This window comes from Rhinopithecus roxellana, chromosome 19 (genome assembly GCF_007565055.1).
Source record: "Rhinopithecus roxellana isolate Shanxi Qingling chromosome 19, ASM756505v1, whole genome shotgun sequence".
In the NCBI taxonomy this organism is placed as follows: Eukaryota; Metazoa; Chordata; class Mammalia; order Primates; family Cercopithecidae; genus Rhinopithecus; species Rhinopithecus roxellana.
In genome coordinates, this window is record NC_044567.1 from 6,744,608 (window position 1) to 6,765,238 (window position 20,631).

A 20,631-nucleotide genomic window follows, 5' to 3' on the forward strand; every position below is an offset into this window, starting at 1 on the left:
TCCCACCCCTTCGACACCAGGATGGTTCTTAAAATACAAAGTTTCTTTTACAAAACATCCCTCCGCAACTTTTGAGTTTATGTAATAAACGGAAACGGCCTTTAAACAATCAGGCAACGAAGGGGTTAAATCTAATCTCAGCAACCTGATGGATTCCGGGGGGTTTTCTTCCCGGACTCTAGAAATTAAAACGACCGGGAAGGGAATTTTGCCCAAGGTAAAGATGAGAACCGTTTACATCAACTGTCAGGCTTCTGCCCCAAACAAGAATGGCTACCCAGGCCCACAAACAGCGCCACTCACGTTAACTAAAAATGGCTGGCCCCGGATTCCACCACTGGAGTCACCTTCTGCCCAACTTCAAAATGGCGCCCACTAGCTTCACCAAAAGGATCTAACCTCCCAGCACCCTCTTTGGCCCGTAACGTCAGGTGACGCGAGACCCAGCCGGAAGTGAAGGAAAAAGCGCTTCAGCCCGCGGCGCCTGCGCAGAACGGTCCAGACGCTAAGAGGCAGGAGGCACTAGGGATCGTCCGCAGGATTGGGACTGCTACAGAGGCCGCCACGGAGCCCGCCGGAGCCACCGTTCCTGCTGCTGCTGCCGCCGCTGCCCGAATCGGAACCGTCGGGCCGCAGCCGCCGGCAATGCCGCGAAGGAAGGTGAGAAACGGGAGAGGAGGGATGGCGGGTTTCTAAGGACAGTCGATTGAACACCGTGACGCAGTTGGCCACGCCTCATAGTGCTTGGGTCCCAACTTCCCGCTCCCCCGAACCTTGCTCAGCCACCCTCTCTTCTGTCCATATCCAACAGAAAAATGTGGGCCCGACCCTGGCCTCGGCCTATGCTTGCAACTATTCCCGCCCTCTGCTTGCCTGGATCCGAGGCGTTCTTATTAATTGGTCGCTGAAACGTCAGGAAGCATATTGATTGGCTGGTGACGCCGCCTGTTTGGGCTCAACGGTCACCTCCCCGCGTGCGGGGGCGGTGTCTGGTCCCGGCCCTAGCGCTCTCCCACTGGCTGGAGAGAACGATCCCTCCTCTCCTAATTGGTCGAGGTTGGCAGTCTGTCCTGTGGGGGCGCGGCTTAGGCGGACCTCGATTGGGTGGCCCGAATCCCCGCCTTTCCGAGCGGGGACGCTGATAGGTGCAGAGGCGGGGTTTTGGAGGCCTCGTTACTTTCCAGGTGAGGGGCACAACAAAGCAGAAGACTCAGTGGTGGGAAGCCAGCGCCCACTCCCAGGGGATCCCACTCAGGCCAGTTGCCTCCAAGCCGTAATCTTTATTTGCTAGTTCGACAGCGCCTAGAAAATCCAGTTGGTAAAAACCGAAAACTTCTAGAATTAGAAGGGACTTAGGAGGTCACCCAGGAATGGCCCCCTGCTTCTTAACAGTTGAACTAACGGAGGTCCATGGAGTGCCGCAAGCCACTCAGGCAGTGGCAGATCCAGAATATAGAACAAATCTAACTTAATTCAACAAATGTCTATTGACTACTTTCTGCGCGGTGGTTGCTGAGGATTCAGAAATTTATTAGACGTGATCCCTGGCTTAAGGGTATCACAGCCCGATAGGAGAAAACAGACATGAATAACCTTAGAAGGATCTAGTAAGTTCTCTGCTTGGAAGTGTATACAAAGTGTTACAGGGAGGAAGTGAAGGAGCAGTTGGTCTGCTCTGGAGTACAATGGGAGGTATATTGGTAAAAGCCACAGGGAAGAGCTGAGTTCCAGGATCAAGCCAGGAAGGAACAAGTCTCACATCAAGGCTTTAAATATCTAAGTAATTAGACTATAATGGTGACTTTTAAGATTCCCCCTTCATTTTAGCTGTTTTCTGTGATTCTTGCTTATTTTAGACATTTTCTGTGATTCTTGCTCATTTCCTGGCAGGTTACCCTTGAGATATTTGGAAAACTGAGTGGCATTCTTGCTCATTTCAGTAGAAATCTTTCTCTTCACAGAGGTTTTTCAGGCTGAAAATGTATGCTTTTTAATGTCTCCTAAAATGATCTCAGCTGGTGGGTGGTATGTATTTTTTTTTTTTTTTTTTTTTAAGATGGAGTTTTGCTCTTGTTGTCCAGGTCGGAGTGCAATCGCATGATCTCGGCTCGCTGCAACCTCTGTCTCCCTGTTTCAAGCGATTCTCCTGCCTCAGTCTCCTAGTAGCTGGGATTACAGGCGAATTCCATGACGCCCAGCTAATTTTTGTATGTTTAGTAGAGACAGGATTTCACCATGTTGGTCAGGCTGGTTTCGAACTCCTGACCTCAGGTGATCCACCCGCCTCGGCCTCCTAAAGTACTGGGATTGAAGGCATGAGCCACTGCGCCCAGCCAGTGGTATATGTGTTAAGGCTCACCAAATGCAGGAATAATATTGGTGCCTTGAAATAGGGCCCCAGTCCTCTTTCTTAATTTCCCAAATACCAGGAGTTTCTTGAAAATGTACATTTTTTTAGTAACCTGTTTGGTGGCAAACCTGTCTTAATCTGTCCTGAGGCTACTTACGGTTTTTGTGTGTCTCATTTAGTGTGACTGTTTATATCTTTTGCTGCAGAAGTATTATGTTTTGTTACTGGGTGGTATTTGCAGGATAGATGCAAAGTACTCCCCTTCAAAAATCCAAAAAAATTACGAATTCTAAACACAACTGGCCCTCAGGGTTTTGAATAAAGAATTGGGACTTACAGTGTGAATCTTTGTATTGTTTTTAGCAAATATTTTTTCCTTTCTGGTTTTGTAAAGGGTATAGTGTTAGTGCTCAATTGATAAAAGTTATCTTTATGGCTAAGAACTCCTCAGGAGGTTAATAATTGACAAATAATTGTTCGTTGAAAAGATGGTTTTGAAAACAACTGTTTTTGAATACCTGTGAGTCTTCATGTGCAAGCTGCCTTTTTGGAAGATAGATGGCTTTCATGTGGAGAAACTTCAAGGGTAGATGGCATACGCAGTAACAATTTTCGTGTTTTTCTGCCTAAATTCTTTTGGGATCAGAGTTGTGGTCCATGATATTTTGAGCTAGTATATGGTTTTTAAAAAATGTGATAGCTTTTCATGGAGACATCGAACAAAAGCTACTCTAAAGTTAAATGAGGTCTAGCACCAACGATTTTCTCACTACAGTGAACCTTTTTTTGTGATACTGATCTCCGAATGATCTTGGTTCATACTTAGTGCTAATACAGTTAAGAATTAATTCTCTTCATGGCTGGGTGTGGTGTCTCACGTCTGTAATCCCAGCACTTTGGGAGGCCAAGGCGGGTGGATCACCTGAGGTCAGATGTTCAAGACCAGCCTGGCCAACATAGTGAAACCCCATCTCTACTAAAAATACAGAAGTTAGCTGGGCGTGGTGGTGGGTGCCTGTAGTCCCTGCTACTTGGGAGAATGAGGCAGGAGAATCACTTGAACCCAGGAGGTGGAGGTTACTGTGAGCCGAGATTGTGCCCTTGCACTCCAGCCTGGGCAACGGGAGCGAATGAAATGGAAGCTCTTCATTTATTTAACAAAAGTCCCTTATTTGTACATTGTTCCATTTAAGTGTTCTAAATAAAATGAAGTTGCCTGGTTGGGTGGGAGGATGGGAAATGCTTGTGGAATCCTTTCTTAGGTTTGAACTTGGTGTTTTCGGTGTCACAGCTTGTTTTATTTTGAATGTTAATGCAAACCCTCAGACCAAATGCTTCTGTACTAATATCTGGATCTATGGTATTACAGAGGAATGCAGGCAGTAGTTCAGATGGAACCGAAGATTCCGATTTTTCTACAGATCTCGAGCACACAGACAGTTCAGAAAGTGATGGCACATCCCGACGATCTGCTCGAGTCACCCGCTCCTCAGCCAGGCTAAGCCAGAGTTCTCAAGGTAAAAATCTTCATTTTTCCTTACCACTCCTCACATCTGGCCGACTGGCCCATCACATTATTTTCCTAGTTAATGTGGAAACTGGTCCCTTGGCTTGGTGTAGATGACAGTGCACCAGATGATTGGTAAAACGTGGAGTGAATGCAGAGTTGTCAGGTCTTTAACAATGCTTCTGTTTGGGGCTACTATCCAGTTTGTAGACCCAAAGGAACTGTGGATGGTATAATGGATAGAGATACATGTATGTCTTGAGTCATTTGTGTTTTTTTTTTTTTTTTTCTTTTAGATCGCTGTGTCTCCATCAGTAAAATCAAAATGTTATCCCTTCACTTTCTGTTTGAATGGTTTAGGCTTAGGGACTTGAAGTCCAGATGGTATCTGACTTATGGTGGTTTGATTTAATTATTATTATTTTTTTAACTTTACTGTGGTGCCAAAGCAATATGCATTCAGTAGAAACTTTTCGAATTTTGAATTTCAGTCCTTTCCTGGGCTAGTGATATGTGGCCGAAATATTTTCTTGTGATGCTGAACAGTGACAATGAGCCATAACTCCCAGTCAGCGAGCCGTAACTCCCAGTCAGCCATTTGATCATGAGGGTAAACCAGTACTCTTTAGTGTACTGTCTTCAATAAATTACATGCAATATTCAACACTTTATTAAAAATAGGCTTTGTGTTAGATGATTGTGCACAATTGTAGGCTAAAGTAAGCGGTTTGAACCTGTTTAAACTAGGCTAGGCTAAGCTATGATGCTCGGTAGGTTAGGTGTATAGTGCTTTTATTTTCTGGAGACAGGGTCTTGTGCTCTGTTGTGCAGGTTGGAGTGCAGTGGTGTGATCTTGGCTCACTGCAACCTTGACCTCCTTGGCCCAAGTGATCCTCCCACCTCAGCCTCCTGAGTAGCTGGGACTACTTGGGGGTCTTATGTTTGCCAGGCTGGTCTCAAACTCCTGGACTCAAGCAGTCCTTCCACCTTGGCCTCCCAAAGTACTGGGGTTATAGATGTGAGCCATCATGTTCAGCCTGTAAATGCATTTTTAACTTATAATACTTTCAACTTATGATAGTTTTATTGGGACTTAACCCCATTATAAGTCAAGGAGCATCTGTAGTCTCTTGGACTTGTTATTGGCAGAGGCCCAGTACTTCTAAAGCCATGTTTAATTCTGGAATGTAATCTAATACACACTTGATAGATATTAATAATTGTACCAAAGTATCAGTGTGGAAATATGGAATTTTGCTTTGGTAATAAAGAATTGAGAATCTTGGGGTTGGAAAGTAGTTTGAAGTATCTCTAGTGCATTTAAGCATCTGTGGTTAGATTTGGAGGGTACCCTTGACGACTCCTGGCTCTTCTCTGGTATTCCCTGAGGAGGAAAGAAGGTTGTAGCTAATAGAGAGAGCTGATGATCAATAGGTGATAATAGATTAGGGGAAAAAAGCTTTAACATGTTTTGAGCACTTCAACAGTGTTGCTTTGATTACTTTTTTTTTTTTTCTGAGATGGAGTCTCGCTCTGTCACCAGGCAGAGTGCAGTGGTGTGATCTTGGCTCACTGCAACTTCTGCCTCCTGGATTCAAGCAATTCTCTTGCCTCAGCCTGCAAGTAGCTGGGACTGTAGGCGTGTGCCACCATGCCCAGCTAATTTTTATATTTTTAGTAGACATGGGGTTTCACCATGTTGGCCAGGATAGTCTCAATCTCTTGACCTCATGGTCTGCCTGCCTTGGCCTCCCAAAGTGCTAGGATTATAGGCGTGAGCCACCGTGCCCTGCCGCTTTGGTCACTTTTATATGAGTATGTTGCACAATGAGAGAAAAACCATCAGTTTTTCAAGCAAGAAAGTGGGAATATCCTCTTTAACAACTGTTCCTAACTTTATTTTTGAATTTAGGATTTCAGCTAAAGTATTGCTATTGTCTCTTGATTTCTTAAGCTTTAAATTTTTACCACAATGAGACTATGGATAAATAACTACTATAACTCAAGCACTATGTTATGTCCTAGGAACCATGATAGAAAAATCATAGTTCCTGTCCTCAAGGATCTTACAGTTCAGTGCAAGATATAGATATGAAAATTGATCATGGGAATACATTATGGCAAGGGCTGTGAGAGGGGTTTGCATAGAGTACTACAGAAGCCCAGAGGTGGGACAGCCAACTTAGGGCAGCACTCCCACAATGATGAAGTCTTTTTTGTTGTTGTCGAGACAGAGTCTCGCTGTGTTGCCCAGGCTGGAGTGCAGTGGCATGATCTTGGCTCACTGCAGCTTCCGCCTCCTGGGTTCAAGTAATTCTTCTGCCCCAACCTCCCATGTAGCTGGGATTACAGGTGAGTGCCACCATACCTGGCTATTTTTTGTATTTTTAGTAGAGACAGGGTGTGCCATGTTGTCCAGGCTCATCTCGAACTCCTGATCTCAAGTGATCTGCCCGCCTCGGCCTCCCAAAGTGCTGGGATTACAGGCGTGAGCTGCCATGCCTGGCTGCACACTGACGTCTTAAAGGCTCTGATAGGAATTTACAAGTTGAAAGATGGGAATATGTTATTCTCGGCAGATGGAACAGCATATGCTAAGGAAAATACATAATGTTCGTAGAAAGTATAATTGACCATGCCCTAGACACCTGAAGACTAAATATTCAAAACAGCTAGGAAATGCGTAAGCGCTGGGTCTTGACCTCATGACCACAGAATTGCACAACTCCAGGGGTACCATTTACAATATCATCAATGTAAGGTGTTCCTCCCTAGAGCAAAATGTAGATCATATTGTGAAAGGAGGCCCCTGGAGATGTACAAATTGATAACCTTGCTGTGTGCTAACTTTTCTTACCCGAAAGTTTGGAAATTTTCAGTTTTCTTCTTTGGAGAGTCTATAAGATTTCTTCAGATTTTTTGTTTTTAAAATATCCGTTGGGGGGTGCAGTTGCGAGAGAGTGAGGCTGACACCTGGCCTGTGCATCCTACCCTCCAAAAAAAAAAATTAATTAATTAAAATAAAATATACTTTAGAGAGGATTTTGAATGTTCTCACTACAAAGAAATGACAAGTGTTTGAGATATGGATATGCTAATTATTTTGATTTCATCATTACACAATGTATACGTCTATGAGAACATCACAGTATACTCCATAAATATGTACACTTATGTGTTGATTAAAACAAAACTAAGACTGCTAGGGGCTTACGCGGAGGGAGTTGAGCGAGCATCACCACGATGGTGTTGGAGAGCGAGCAGTTCCTGATGGAGCTGACCAGACTCTTCCAGAAGTGCTGGACGTTGGGCAGCATCTATATCACCTTGAAGAAGTAGGGTGGTCGAACCAAACCCGTTCCAAAGAAAGGTTCTGTGGAGGGCTTTGAGCCCTCAGACAAGTGTCTGCTAAGAGCTATCTATGGGAAAAAGAAGGTCAGTACTGTAGTGAGCTCCAAGCAAGTGAATAAGTTTCAGATGGCTTATTCAGACCTACTGAGTGCTAACATGGATGGGCTGAAGAAAAGGGACAAAAAGAACAAAAGTAAGAAGACAAAAGCAGTAGCACAGAAAAGGGCACAAATTTCCTGCTTTCACCAATTAACCACTGAATTGCTGTTTTTTCCTTTGGGTTTTACTTTTGGCCACATAGCTAGGTTTCTGGTTCCCCCACACTGGGTTTTCACATAAGATGTAGGATCCTTTTGCGAAGAATAGCTGCAATGTTTATAGGGTAGTTGTGGTAAGAATCTAGTTTATTTTACATTTGGCTAATTGGTCTGTACTGCATGGTTATATACTCCTGGATTATAGATTAACAGTCTCTGTAGTCATCTCTGTAGAGAGTAAGCTATCATTAAACATGTCTGTTTATCAAAAGAAAAAAAAAAACAAAAACATATCTATATATATTTTAAAAAATGCTTTAATTTCAGCTTTGAATTTCTTTCATTTCCTTTGTCATTAGGTTGGAGATATAAAAGAGGGGGCTGAGTGCCTCAAAATAGGTTTTTTCATCCAAAAAACTTAAAATGCTGCATTCCTGTTTTACCTTTATGAATCTATTATGATTGTGCCAGAGAGAGTAATAAGAAAGAAAAAAATCGGCCCCTTAAGAAAGGAAATCGTTTTGTTTGTTGTTATATCTTTGTTAATAGAATATCTGTTTTATGGTGGGTTAGAAAAAGGGAAGAATGAGAGGATGCAGCTAATATTTATAAAGCACTGTGTACCACGGATGATGTTAAGTGCTTCCCGTGCATTATCTCACCTATTCCTCACTACAGTGTTATGAGGAATGTGCTACTAGTATTTTCCTTTTCTTTTTTTTTTTTTTTTTTTTTTTTTGAGGCGGAGTCTCGCTCTGTCGCCTGGACTGGAGTGCAGTGGCCAGATCTCAGCTCACTGCAAGCTCCGCCTCCCGGGTTTACGCCATTCTCCTGCCTCAGCCTCCCGAGTAGCTGGGACTACAGGCGCCCGCCACCTCGCCCGGCTAGTTTTTGTATTTTTAGTAGAGACGGGGTTTCACCGTGTTAGCCAGGATGGTCTCGATCTCCTGACCTCGTGATTCGCCCGTCTCGGCCTCCCAAAGTGCTGGGATTACAGGCTTGAGCCACCGCGCCCGGCCGTATTTTCCTTTTCAATAGGTCAGGAAACAGGCTTGGAGAAAATAACTTGCCCAAGATGCCATAGCTAGTTGGTATGAATCACATTCAGTCATAATTCCAGAACCTAAACTATTAATGCTGTACTACATTACATCTCTATACCTGAGCTAGGCTCTTTTGCTTATATTTTATTTAATTAAATAGACATTTTAAGGATTTGTTGTATTTTTTGAAACATGAAGAGGAGGAGGAGCTGCATTCTAATGAATTATATGGATAGGAAGTAAAACAGATTTCCATCTTTTTTCTTTATTTTCTTTTAAAATTGGGATCAGATTCCAGTCCTGTTCGAAATTTGCAGTCTTTTGGCACTGAGGAGCCTGCTTACTCTACCAGAAGAGTGACCCGTAGTCAGCAGCAGCCTACCCCAGTGACACCGAAAAAATACCCCCTTCGGCAGACTCGTTCGTCTGGCTCAGAAACTGAGCAAGTGGTTGATTTTTCAGATAGAGGTGAGTGGGTATGGTATGACTTAGACCTATCACAGAGCATCTGGGTGAATTTCTTTTTAAGGAGGGCTTGGGGCCACTGCAGGTAGATGCCTAATACTTCAGCTAGATGAATGCTGTTTGCTTGTTTCCTTTCTTATATCTTGCTGAGGACAGTTTGATATCAGAATATTCTCAAGGTCCAGAGTAGCTGGAGTATATTAAAATGGACCTGTAATAGGAAAAAGAGACTAGGGCCTTCTTAACCATAGATTAAAAGGGCTTGAAGCAGACTTTTCTTACAGCCATACTTCTCAGCCCATTTATCTCCAAATTTCTTCATGCAGAGGTTACCGACTGGTGAACTACTTCTAGCCTGTCCGCATGGTTGGTTGGTTTGCTTGCACAGTGTTTAAAATTTTTTAAATTTGTTTCTAGTGTTTGAAAACACAGTGATTTCATATAAAAACCTGGATTAATTGTTTATTTTAAACAATGAAAAGATCTGGGAACACTGGGTGGCCAATCACCCATAGTAATAATTGGCTGGAGTTGAATAGTAGCTGTCCCCTTTAGATGAACAATGAGCTGTCTATTTGGCCTTGCTGAGCCCCTGTAGCCATTTGGTTTGCAATTCCTGATTTACAGTCTGGAATTTCAAGATTGAATTGTTAGACTACCAACAGACTCACTCAAGAGTCTAAGTCCATTCACATCTTACACCAAGCCTGTCCAGTGTCATCAAGAAAGACAATCACTGTCACTTATCTTCTGTCCTGTGTCTCTCCTGGAAGGGAAGTGGGATAGTAATTGTTTTTGTGTTTTTTTTTTTTTTTTTTTTTTTTTTTTTAGCTGGGGGAAAGGAGTCTCGCTCTGTCGAAAGGAGTCTTGCTCTGTCGCCCAGGCTGGAGTGCAGTGGCGTGATCTTGGCTCACTGCAAGCTCCGCCTCCTGGGTTCACGCCTTTCTCCTGCCTCAGCCTCCCGATTAGCTGGGACTACCAGTGCCCGCTGCCATACCCAGCTAATTTTTTTTTCTGTATTTTTAGTAGAGATGGGGTTTCACCGTGTTAGCCAGGATGGTCTCGATCTCCTGACCTTGTGATCCATCCACCTTGGCATCCCATAGTGCTGGGATTACAGACGTGAACCACTGCACCTGGCTGTAATATTTTTAAAATTTATTTCCATCCAGTTTTGATTATCCATGATTAGCAACTCAGGAGAAATATAGATAGGTGTAATAGGTAAAGTACAAATTTAATTTTAATCAGAATTTAAAGTTGCACAAAAGGAATGGTGTAGAAGTGCCTCTTCATTTTCCACTTAGCTGTCTAGCAGACAAGTAGCTGAAAGTTACTGGTTAAATCATAGAAAAAGAATCTGGGAAGCCCATAAACTCATCTGAATAGTAAACCTCTAAATAAATGAACCTCACTCATGACTTCTACTGATTGTTTTTGCTTTAGAAACTAAAAATACAGCTGATCATGATGAGTCACCACCTCGAACTCCAACTGGAAACGCACCTTCTTCTGAGTCTGACATAGACATCTCCAGCCCCAATGTGTCTCACGATGAGAGCATTGCCAAGGACATGTCCCTGAAGGACTCAGGCAGTGATCTCTCTCATCGCCCCAAGCGCCGTCGCTTCCATGAAAGCTACAACTTCAATATGAAGTGTCCTACACCAGGCTGTAACTCTCTAGGTCAGTGTGCCCCAGCTTCATGACATCCTTTGTTCCGTGGTTCTCTCTCCCGGGATCATCCAGAAATGTTTTGTGTTCTATCGGGGTTTAGCTTCTTAGGCTCTTTGTGGTCATGTGCTGAGTGATAATGAGTTGCTCACTTGAATAAAAGTCTTTCTCTTCTTGACTGATGGTCCATAATAATAGACCTGGTTGTAAGGAAATTAACTATGATGAACAATATAGTTTATCAAGAGCTTTTCCCAGTGAAAAATTCACTCCTTTACCCAGCAGAAACAAAAAAGACTATCTCCAAATATCTTATTGCATGGCACATAGCTCATACTCAGTGAGGACTAGTTAAGGGTAAGCTAGTGCAGAATAGTGATTGCACAGCCATAGCTGTTAAGGAAATGAGGAAAACATTTCCTGTCAGGAGGCTGTGAAATTAAGAGTACATATGAGACCCTAGCCTTCTGTAACTTTAGTAGCTTTAGGTCTTGTGCTTTGTGTGCTTAGTAAGTATAAACAAGATAAAATATTTCTTCTGTGATAAATACCTTATTTTCTTATGAGTTTTACTCCTTAGTGAATTACTTTAGAGATTCTTGGAGTGATTTGAACCTTATTTGTGCACCTTCAGTGAGCTGAGGTGCGTATATTGGGCTTAAGCTTTTGTCTAGAGTTGGAAGAAGCTGACTGGGAGATAAGAGGCCTTTCACTACTGGGTCTACTTCCCAAATTCACACTTTGCATGTGGCTATCAAGTTTGAAAAACAGTAGAACAGAGTAAGTTACTGCTTGGCAGGCCAACAGTACACTTTCTCAAGTGGTTTTTTTGTTGTTGTCTGTTTGTTTGTTTGTTTTTGAGATGGAGTCTCGCTCTGTCGCCCAGGCTGGATTGCAGTAGCGCGATCTTGGCTCACTGCAACCTCCACGTCCCAGGTTCAAGCGATTCTTCTGCCTTAGCCTCCCAAGTAGTTGGGATTACAGGCGCCCACCACCAGGCCTGATTTTTGTATTTTTAGTAGAGACGGAGTTTCGCCATGGTGGTCAGGGTGGTCTCAAACTCCTGACCTCATGATCTGCACGCCTCTGCCCCCCAAAGTGCTGGGAATACAGCGTGAGCCACCACGCCTGGCCTTTTGTTCATTTTTATAGAGAGACAGGGGTTTCACTTTGTTCCCCAGGCAGGGGCGCAGTGGCATAATCATAGCTCACTGCAGCCTCAACTCCTAGGCTTAAGTAATCTTCCCATCTCAGCCTCCCAAGTAGCTGGGACTATAGACATGTGTCTTACCTTTTTTTTTTTTTTTTTATTGGTCTTATTTTTTAGGGATGAGGTTTTTTCTGTGTTGTTCAGGTCTTCCAACTCCTGGGCTCAAGCAATCCTCGCCACTCAGCCTGCTGAGTAGCTGGGTCTACAAGCGTGAGCCACCATGCCCAGTGGTTTTCTGTAGTGTTTAATTAATTTGGATCATTTCCTGGTCTTATAGCAGTTTCTCAGATAATTTCAAACCATCAAAATGAATAAATACAGCAAAGTTCTCTTGACCTCCATACCAGTTGTCACTCAAAGAGGATAATTGTTTCAGGCCTACATTGATTTCCTTGGAATAAATAATGAAAAACTAAGAAAGACAACATATTACACTAGTATAAGAGATGATGGCTAATGTGCTTTAAGAGTTGAAGGGGATCTACGTGCCATGCAACAAGAAAAGGAATTTTCTTTTGCTTCTGCTTGTTACTAACCATTCATTGCTAAATTGTTACTTTTATGTACTATATTTGGTCATTCATGCAGTAAATATTTACTGAATATTGGTCATGTGCCAGACACTGTTTTGAGTTATGAGGATGTAGCTATGAACAAGTCAAAGTCTCTGCCCTCATGGAGCTTATAGTCTAGCTGAGGAAGGCAAATAGATAGATGTATAATGTATCAACTGGAGGTAAATACTGTGAAGGAAAATAAAACTGGGAGTGCTGAGGGTAGGATATTGTATGTGTATATGCATACATATGTATATGTGACATATATATATATGTAGTTGGCTAGGAAAAGCTACTCTGATATGGTCACATTTGAGCAGAGACTTGCTGTTTGAGGATTTGACAATAAGCATTATGGATAGGGAGAACAGCAAGTGCTCTGGGCAAGAGAATAGTTAACCAGTTTGAGGAACACTTCGAGGCCAATATACCTGGGGCAGAGTGACCAGAATGGAGAGGAGGAGGTAGGTGAGAATGGGGCCTGATTGTGTTATTTATGCCCAGGAGTTAACCTCTTAATGGGGTAGACCATAGGGTAAATAAAAAAGATGTTGCATTAGAGGAAAGTTTATTTGTATTTATTTATTTATTTATTTATTTTGGAGACAGAGTCTCATTCTATAACCCAGGCTGGAGTACAGTGGCATGATCACTCACTGCAACCTCCGCTTCCTGGGCTCAAGCGATTATCTCAGCTGCCTGAGTAGCTGGGGTTTACAGGCATGTGCCACCATGCCTGGCTAATTTTTTGTATTTTTTAGTAGAGACGGGGTTTTGCCATGTTGACTAGGCTGGTCTCAAACACTTGGGCTCAAGTGAAAAAGTTTTCTTTGACTTTGTTTTTCATGTATTGGAACTTTGAAAAATATGAACCTGAGCTTCCAAAGTATCCTTTTTTTTGAGGCAGAGTCTTACTCTGTCACCTAGGCTGGAGTGCAGTGGTGCGATCTCAGCTCAACCTCCGCCTCCCAGGCTTCATTGAATTGTCTCCCAAGTAACTGGGACTACAGGCACATGCCACCATGCCCAACTAATTTTTGTATTTTTTATAGAGACAGGGTTTCACCATGTTGCCCAGGCTGGTCCTGAACTCCTGGTCTCAAGTGATCCTCCCACTTCAGCCTCCCAAAGTGTTGGGATTACAGGTGTGAGCCACTGCACTGGGCCCCAAAATATTCTTGACCCTAGTCTATTCCTTAAGAATTTTTTGGGCCGGGCGCGGTGGCTCAAGCCTGTAATCCCAGCACTTTGGGAGGCCGAGGCGGGCAGATCACAAGGTCAGGAGATCGAGACCATCCTGGCTAACACGGTGAAACCCCGTCTCTACTAAAAAATACAAAAAACTAGCCGGGCGAGGTGGCGGACGCCTGTAGTCCCAGCTACTCGGGCGGCCGAGGCAGGAGAATGGCGTGAACCCGGGAGGCGGAGCTTGCAGTGAGCTGAGATCTGGCCAGTGCACTCCAGCTTGGGTGACAGAGTGAGACTCCGCCTCAAAAAAAAAAAAAAAAAAAAGAATTTTTTGTACTTGTGAAAAATTGAAACTCTATAAAAAAGTTTGAAGTGCATTAAGTAAAAATTTCCCTTCACTCATACCCCCAGAACCGTGCCACAGATAGAAAACTTCTGTTTGCAGTTTTCTATGAATGCTTCCAAGAAGTTTTTCTACATATATAAGCACACATATATGTACATGTATTTCCTTTTTGTGATTATTCATAAAAGGGGAAATAGGATACATTCATTGGTTGTACATCTTGGATATTTTACATTATTAGTATTTAGAGGTCTGTGTTTTTAGAAGATGCAGAGAATTTCATTATGTTGATAGTTCATAAATATTTAAATTGTCTCATTGACATTTAGATTGTTTCTCATTTTTAGCTTTTTTGAACAGTACTGTAATGGGTAGCCTTGTATGTACATATTTCGGTGTCTTTCTAGCAAATCTGTAGGATAAATTCATAGCAGTGGAATTTTTAGGTCAATAGATCAGCTGTTTCTTTTTTAATGTACATGATAGATTGGTTTTCATTAACATATAAAAGAAAACATGACCTGAATAAGTTACTAAGAAGTATGGATATGCCCGGGCACAGTGGCTTACGCCTGTAATCCCAGCACTTTGGGAGGCCAAGATGGGTGGATCACCTGAGGTCGGGAATTCGAGACTAGCCTGGTCAACATGGTGAAACCCCGTCTCTATAGAAAATACAAAATTAGCCGGGCGTGGTGGCGGCGCTTGTAATCGCAGCTACTCAGGAGGCTGAGGCAGGAGAATCGCTTGAACCTGGGAAGTGGAAGTTGCAGTGAGCGGAGATCGCCCCTTTGCACTCCAGCCTGGACAACAAGAGTGAAACTCCATCTCAAAAAAAAAAAAAGAAGTATGGATATATAGTATCTGAAAAACAAGTCTTGCAGTAGTAGTGACAACTCCTTTATATATATATATATTTTTTTTTTTGAGACAGTCTCTCTGTCACCTAGGCTGGAGAGTGGTGGCGTGACCATGGCTCACTGCAGCCTTGAATTCCTGGGCTTAAGTCATCCTGCCACCTCAGCCTTCTGAATAGCCAGGACTACAGGCATGGACCACCATGCCTGGCTAATTATTTTTATTTTTGTAGAGGTGGAGTCTCACTATGTTGCCCAGGCTGGCCTCGAGCTTTTGGATTCACGTAGTCCTCCTGCGTTGGCCTCCCAAAGTGCTGGGATTATAGGTGTGAGCCACTGTGCCCAGCTGACACTAGGTTGTATATATGGTATTTGATCAGTGAGGATGGTTTTTCTGTCCGAGATAATTTTGCGGATCTCTAAAATTGCATTTTTTTTTTTTTTTCTTTTTTGAGACAGAGTCTTGCTCTGTTGCCTAGGCTGGAGTGCAACGGCGCAATCTTGGCTCACTACAGTCTCTGCCTCCTGGGTTCAAGTGATTCTCCTGCCTCAGCCTCCCGAGTAGCTGAATTACAGGCATGCATCACCATGCCGGTCTGATTTTTATGTGTATATATATATTTTTTTTTTTTTTTTTTTGAGACGGAGTCTTGCTCTGTTGCCCAGGCTGGAGTGCAGTGGCCGGATCTCAGCTCACTGCAAGCTCCGCCTCCCGGGCTCACGCCATTCTCCTGCCTCAGCCTCCTGAGTAGCTGGGACTACAGGCGGCCGCCACCACGCCCGGCTAGTTTTTTTTTTGTATTTTTTAGTAGAGACGGGGTTTCACCGTGTTAGCCAGGATGGTCTCGATCTCCTGACTTCATGATTCGCCTGTCTCGGCCTCCCAAAGTGCTGGGATTACAGGCTTGAGCCACTGCGCCCGGCCTTGATTTTTATATATTTTTAAGTAGAGACGAAGTTTCACCATGTTGGCCAGGCTGACCTCAGGTGATCTACCTACCTCGGCCTCCCAAAGTGTTGGGATTACAGGCGTGAGCCACCGTGCCTGGCCCTAAAATTGCATTTTTAATAATACAGTCCCAGAGAAATGGTGGCCTGAATGTCCTAAAATCACCCACTCCCCAATACTTGGACTGTTTTTTTTCTTTTTAAAGTTTATTCTGTAAATTATGTTGTGTAAGCTTTAAACTCCCACTGTCTTCTTTACCCCCAATTAAATATATGTATATATTTTTTAATGAAAGATGAAGATTTTTGTAGACTCGCTATTCAGCTTAGCTAACTTTATATCTCATTAGAATTGTCCTCCGAGCCCTTTCAATCTTAGGTGTTTTATAAACCTTTTGGTTGAAGAGAAATATATAAAAAGGAAATAATGTTCAATTCCCTGTGTGTTTTCAAAAAAACCACATGAAAAATAGATGAATGAAGAGAAACCTATTTAAATAAAACAAGCTTTCGTGTATTGTTATTCCTTATGTTTTTCCGTCTTCAGAAGGCCTTGTGTTACTGCCTGTTTCGGGCGTGATGGCTCATGCCTGTAATCCTAGCACTTTGGGAGGCGGAGGCAGGAAGATTGTTTGAGTCCAGGAGTTCAGGACCAGCCTGGGCAACACAGTGAGACCCGTTTCTACAAAAAATTTTAAAATAGGCCCAGTGTGATGTTGTGAGCCTATAGTCCTGGCTACTTGGGAGGCTGAAGTGGGAGGATCACTTGAGCCCAGGAGTTCAAGGTTGCTTTGAGCCATGGTTGCACCACTGCATTCCAGCCTAGGTGACGTAAAAATGTTTTAAAACGCAAAAAAAATCTGATTATAGAAGAATCCTAAATCTTTAAGCAAAACTCTGTTCTCCCTCCAAAAAATAAGTATTTAATCTGGTTTAAAGTTACGTAAAGGTGTTTACTTATATGATAGAAAAGGCCGTTTCTTTCTCCATTTTTCATAAATTTATTTTGAGTATTGAAAGGGGTTAAATTCAGGTTGGATAGCTTGCACAGTAGAAAGAAAAGTACACTTGACCTGATTAATTTAGCGTAGGAGAGTTACATTCCACCGAAAGAAAGTGTTCCTGTTCATTGTCTTGTGCTTTATTACAAATGTTGACTTCGTGACATTTTGAGATTTGAGAAGTCTAAGAGCAGAAAGAACGATGGTTTATATTGATCATACATAAGCATGTTCAAAGATAGCCAGATCCATCCTGTGGAAGAAAAGAATGAGTGCAAGTTATAGCCCTACCAGCCTTACCTCTGGTGGATTCAGTCTGATCAGACATATATTTGATAAAAATGATGTAGTGAAAAAACAGGTTTGTCATAGAGAAACATACTACTTTCTAAGCTTGTCTTCTTTCTTGAGATTAAGTTTTCCCTCCTTTAACAGGACACCTTACAGGAAAACATGAGAGACATTTCTCCATCTCAGGATGCCCACTCTATCATAACCTCTCAGCTGACGAATGCAAGGTAATTGTGTTCTCGTTTATTCAACATATGCCTTTTGAGTGCTTATCTTTTGCCAGGCACTTTACTAAACACTGGGGATACAGTGGCCAATAAGATGGGCAGGGTCCTTGTTCTTACATTGTAGTGAAGGAAACATAAAAACCAATGTGCTTTTTTAGAAAAAACTAGTTAAACAGACAAAAGAATTGTAATATGTTATGAGTGCTTTGAAAGAAATTAACAAGGAGATTATGAAACATTTGGAACATCAGCCACTAGTGCATTGATATTTTCTATTGAAAATTGGCTTCGAAGACTGCTAGGGACTTATTACACTAAGGAATAATTTGCGTAAATATGTGATCTTAATATTTATGCATTCAGTTCTCTTCTTATAAATCTATGAAGTCATTTTGCTTTTAAAAACTTTTCATAATTCTTGTCCCTTTTTCTGTCCTTTTCTATGAAATACTTTTTGTTACTGTCAGTTACACCTACTCTTGGTTGATTCTTCTTTTAAATTCTTGAAACATAGCTCCTAAATAACCTTTGGGATTTTGAGATGATGTATTTAGGAGTAGAAGCTCAGATCCTATTTGTATGTTCCTGTGTGGGTTGCTGTTCCCAAGGATGGAACCAAAGATCTAATTATGGGGAAGCAAGAGTGGAAAATGTTATTAATTAAATGGATTGCTTGAGTAGTATTGAATAGGTTCTCTAAGCTGGTTAGACCAAAGTATTATTGTTGTTTTTGTCGTTACTTTGCTAATGATGCCAGGGTCACAGGTTTATTCCTGTCTGAGCCAATTTCATTGTGAGGAAAATTAGATTCCCTAGCTAACATTGATTTTCCTTGATTCAGGTATTTGTTCTCTTATTTACAGGTAGACTACAGGGGTAAAAGTTTCTTTTATGTGGTTAGTCTTTCAGCAAAGTAGTGTACTTTCCGTGTTTATATGGATTTTAAGTTGAATGATCCTACTCTTACTTTTCTTCATTCCAAATCTTTTTATAAGCGGCAGTTCCTTCTGCTCTGTGTAAAAGTAAGTTGTAGATCTTCCCATTGTCTTCCCATTAGCCTGGGACTAAATCAAAACAGAAGAAGCTGTGCCCCCGTCTGTGTCAGAAGCAGGCAAGTCTTTAGGTACTTCTTTCTCAGAAAATAACTGCGATCCCTGCTTGTTGAGAGTTGTTCTCTACCATTTGTCTCTAAATGTAATGATCTGATACTATGGATGATTTTACATAAAAATCTTCTGAGATGTCTTTTGCTTTTGAAATTGTTAGTTTATAACAATATGACTGTGTTGTGTTAAGCAGCTTATTTTAGAAAAAGAAAAATTTGAGTTTGGAGAAGAAAATTCTGATAAAAGGAAAACATTTCTATCCTGAATTTATCCTCTTCGTTCCCTCCTCTTTGCAAGGGGCATTAGGCTCAGCATAATCCATCTTTACTACTGGAACATGTGCATGGAGGATCAGGAGAATTTCTGAGATGATATATTTTTATTACATTTAGAACTGTAAGTGGAAAGATTAGATAAATTCCCCACATTTATTAACAGCTCTAATGTTTTTGAAGAACCTGCATATATGTGATTGCTCTTGAGTTTCCCAGGACACCCTTGCGATCAGTGATGTTACATTTGTATTCAATCATACATTTCTGTAGCTGCATGTACCAAATACAGGTATCTGAAGATTCAGTGAATAAAAGACTGCATTTAAGGAGCTTATGTTCTCATAGGGGGAGGCAACATAAACCTTCAAATTAATAAGTAAATAATTTTGTGCAGTGATAAATATTGTGAGGAAAAAAGACGAATGATACAGTCTGTTTTGGGGGTGAGGGTAGGGATAGCCCTGCTTTTCCCAGGATGGTCCAGGAAGACCTTCCTGAGGAGTTGGCATTTGATCTGGTACATGGATGATGGCAAAGAAGCAGTTGTGTAAAGATCTAGGAGAAAAGATACCTAAGTAGAAGGAACAGCAAGTGCGGAGGCCATGAGGCATGGCTAAACTGATGGGTTTGAGAGGCTGAATGAAAGTAGGCTGTGTATGGCTGGATCCAGATCATAAAGGACCTTGTGGACCTTGGCACAGGAGTATACTTTTGTTCTGATAGAATGAGAAGCATTTGGGGGGCTTTATCAAAGGCATGATAGGATTTCATGCACACTTTTTAAAACTGAAGGCTTGCTAATGTGAAGAATGGAGTGTGGGGGCAAGAGTTGATGCAGGGTATAAGGTGCTTGGGAGACTACATGGAAGTTCAGGCAGTAATTGGTGGACTGGACTAGCTTTGTATCGACAGCAATTCTAAGACTAGTTTGGATTCAGGATACATTTAAAGGGGAGCAACCTGTTAGGCTTGCTGATTGATTTGATGTGAGGTGTGAGAAAAGAGAAGAATCTAGGGTAACCTTCAAGTTGTTGACCGGATCAGCTATTTAGATAGTATTGCCATTTATTAATACTGGAAAGATTTGGGGTAGAGCAGATTTGTGGAGAAATGCCAGGCGTTCTGTTTTGACCATTCTGAGTTTTAGTGGTGAAGTGGAATAAGCAGTTGGATATTCCCAATTCCCAGATTATGAAACAGAAACTATTGAGAGCTGATGTGATTTGTCTGAGGTCAATGTAACTACAGAGTTAAGTTTCCCTGGAGACTTGAACCCAGGTTTTCTTTTTTTTTTTTTTTTTTTGAGACAGAGTCTCGCTCTGTCACCCAGGCTGGAGTGCATTGGTGCAATCTCGGCTCACTGCAACCGCAGCCTCCTGGATTCAAACAATTCTCATGCCTCAGCTTCTTAAGTAGCTGGGATTACAGGTGTGCGCCGCCACGTCTGGCTAATTTTTGTATTTTTAGTAGAGACGAGGTTTCACCATGTTGCCCAGGCTGGTCTTGAACTCCTGACCTCAAGTGATCTGCCCACCTTGGCTTCCCAAAGTGCTGGGATTACAGATGTGAGGCACTGCGTGTGGCCAAACCCAGGTTTTCTTTTTTCTTTTCTTTTTTTTTTGAGATGGAGTCTCACTTTGTTGTCCAGGCTGGAGTGCAGTGGTGCGATCTAGGCTCACTGCAACCTCCGCCTCCCATGTTCAAGTGATTCTCCTGCCTCAGCTTCCCAAGTAGCTGGGATCACAGGCGCCTGCCACCATACCCTGCTAATTTTTTGTATTTTTAATAGAGACAGGGTTTCACCATGTTGGCCAGGCTGGTCTCGAACTCCTGACCTTAGCTCATCTGCCTGCCTCAGCCTCCCAAAGTGCTGGGATTACAGGTGTGAGGCACCACGCCCAGCCCAAACCCAGGTTTTCTAGTGTTTCCTTTGTACTTCCATACTCTATTCTTGCACTTCCTCATGCTTTTTTTAAAT

At 42.4% G+C, this 20,631-nt stretch overlaps 1 protein-coding gene across 2 annotated transcripts in view; it reads left to right on the forward strand.

Moving 5' to 3' along the window:
* Positions 1-367: 367 nt before the first annotated feature.
* KAT7 (lysine acetyltransferase 7) overlaps positions 368-20,631 on the forward strand; it is a 41,018-nt gene continuing 20,754 nt past the window's right edge. For both annotated transcript variants that reach the window (XM_030923634.1, XM_030923635.1), the window contains exons 1-5: positions 368-660; positions 3,720-3,867; positions 8,800-8,976; positions 10,420-10,659; positions 17,190-17,272. In XM_030923634.1, the coding sequence (XP_030779494.1) occupies positions 646-660; positions 3,720-3,867; positions 8,800-8,976; positions 10,420-10,659; positions 17,190-17,272 (663 nt within the window). In that variant the 5' untranslated portion in view covers positions 368-645. The remainder of the gene's footprint in view (positions 661-3,719; positions 3,868-8,799; positions 8,977-10,419; positions 10,660-17,189; positions 17,273-20,631) is intronic.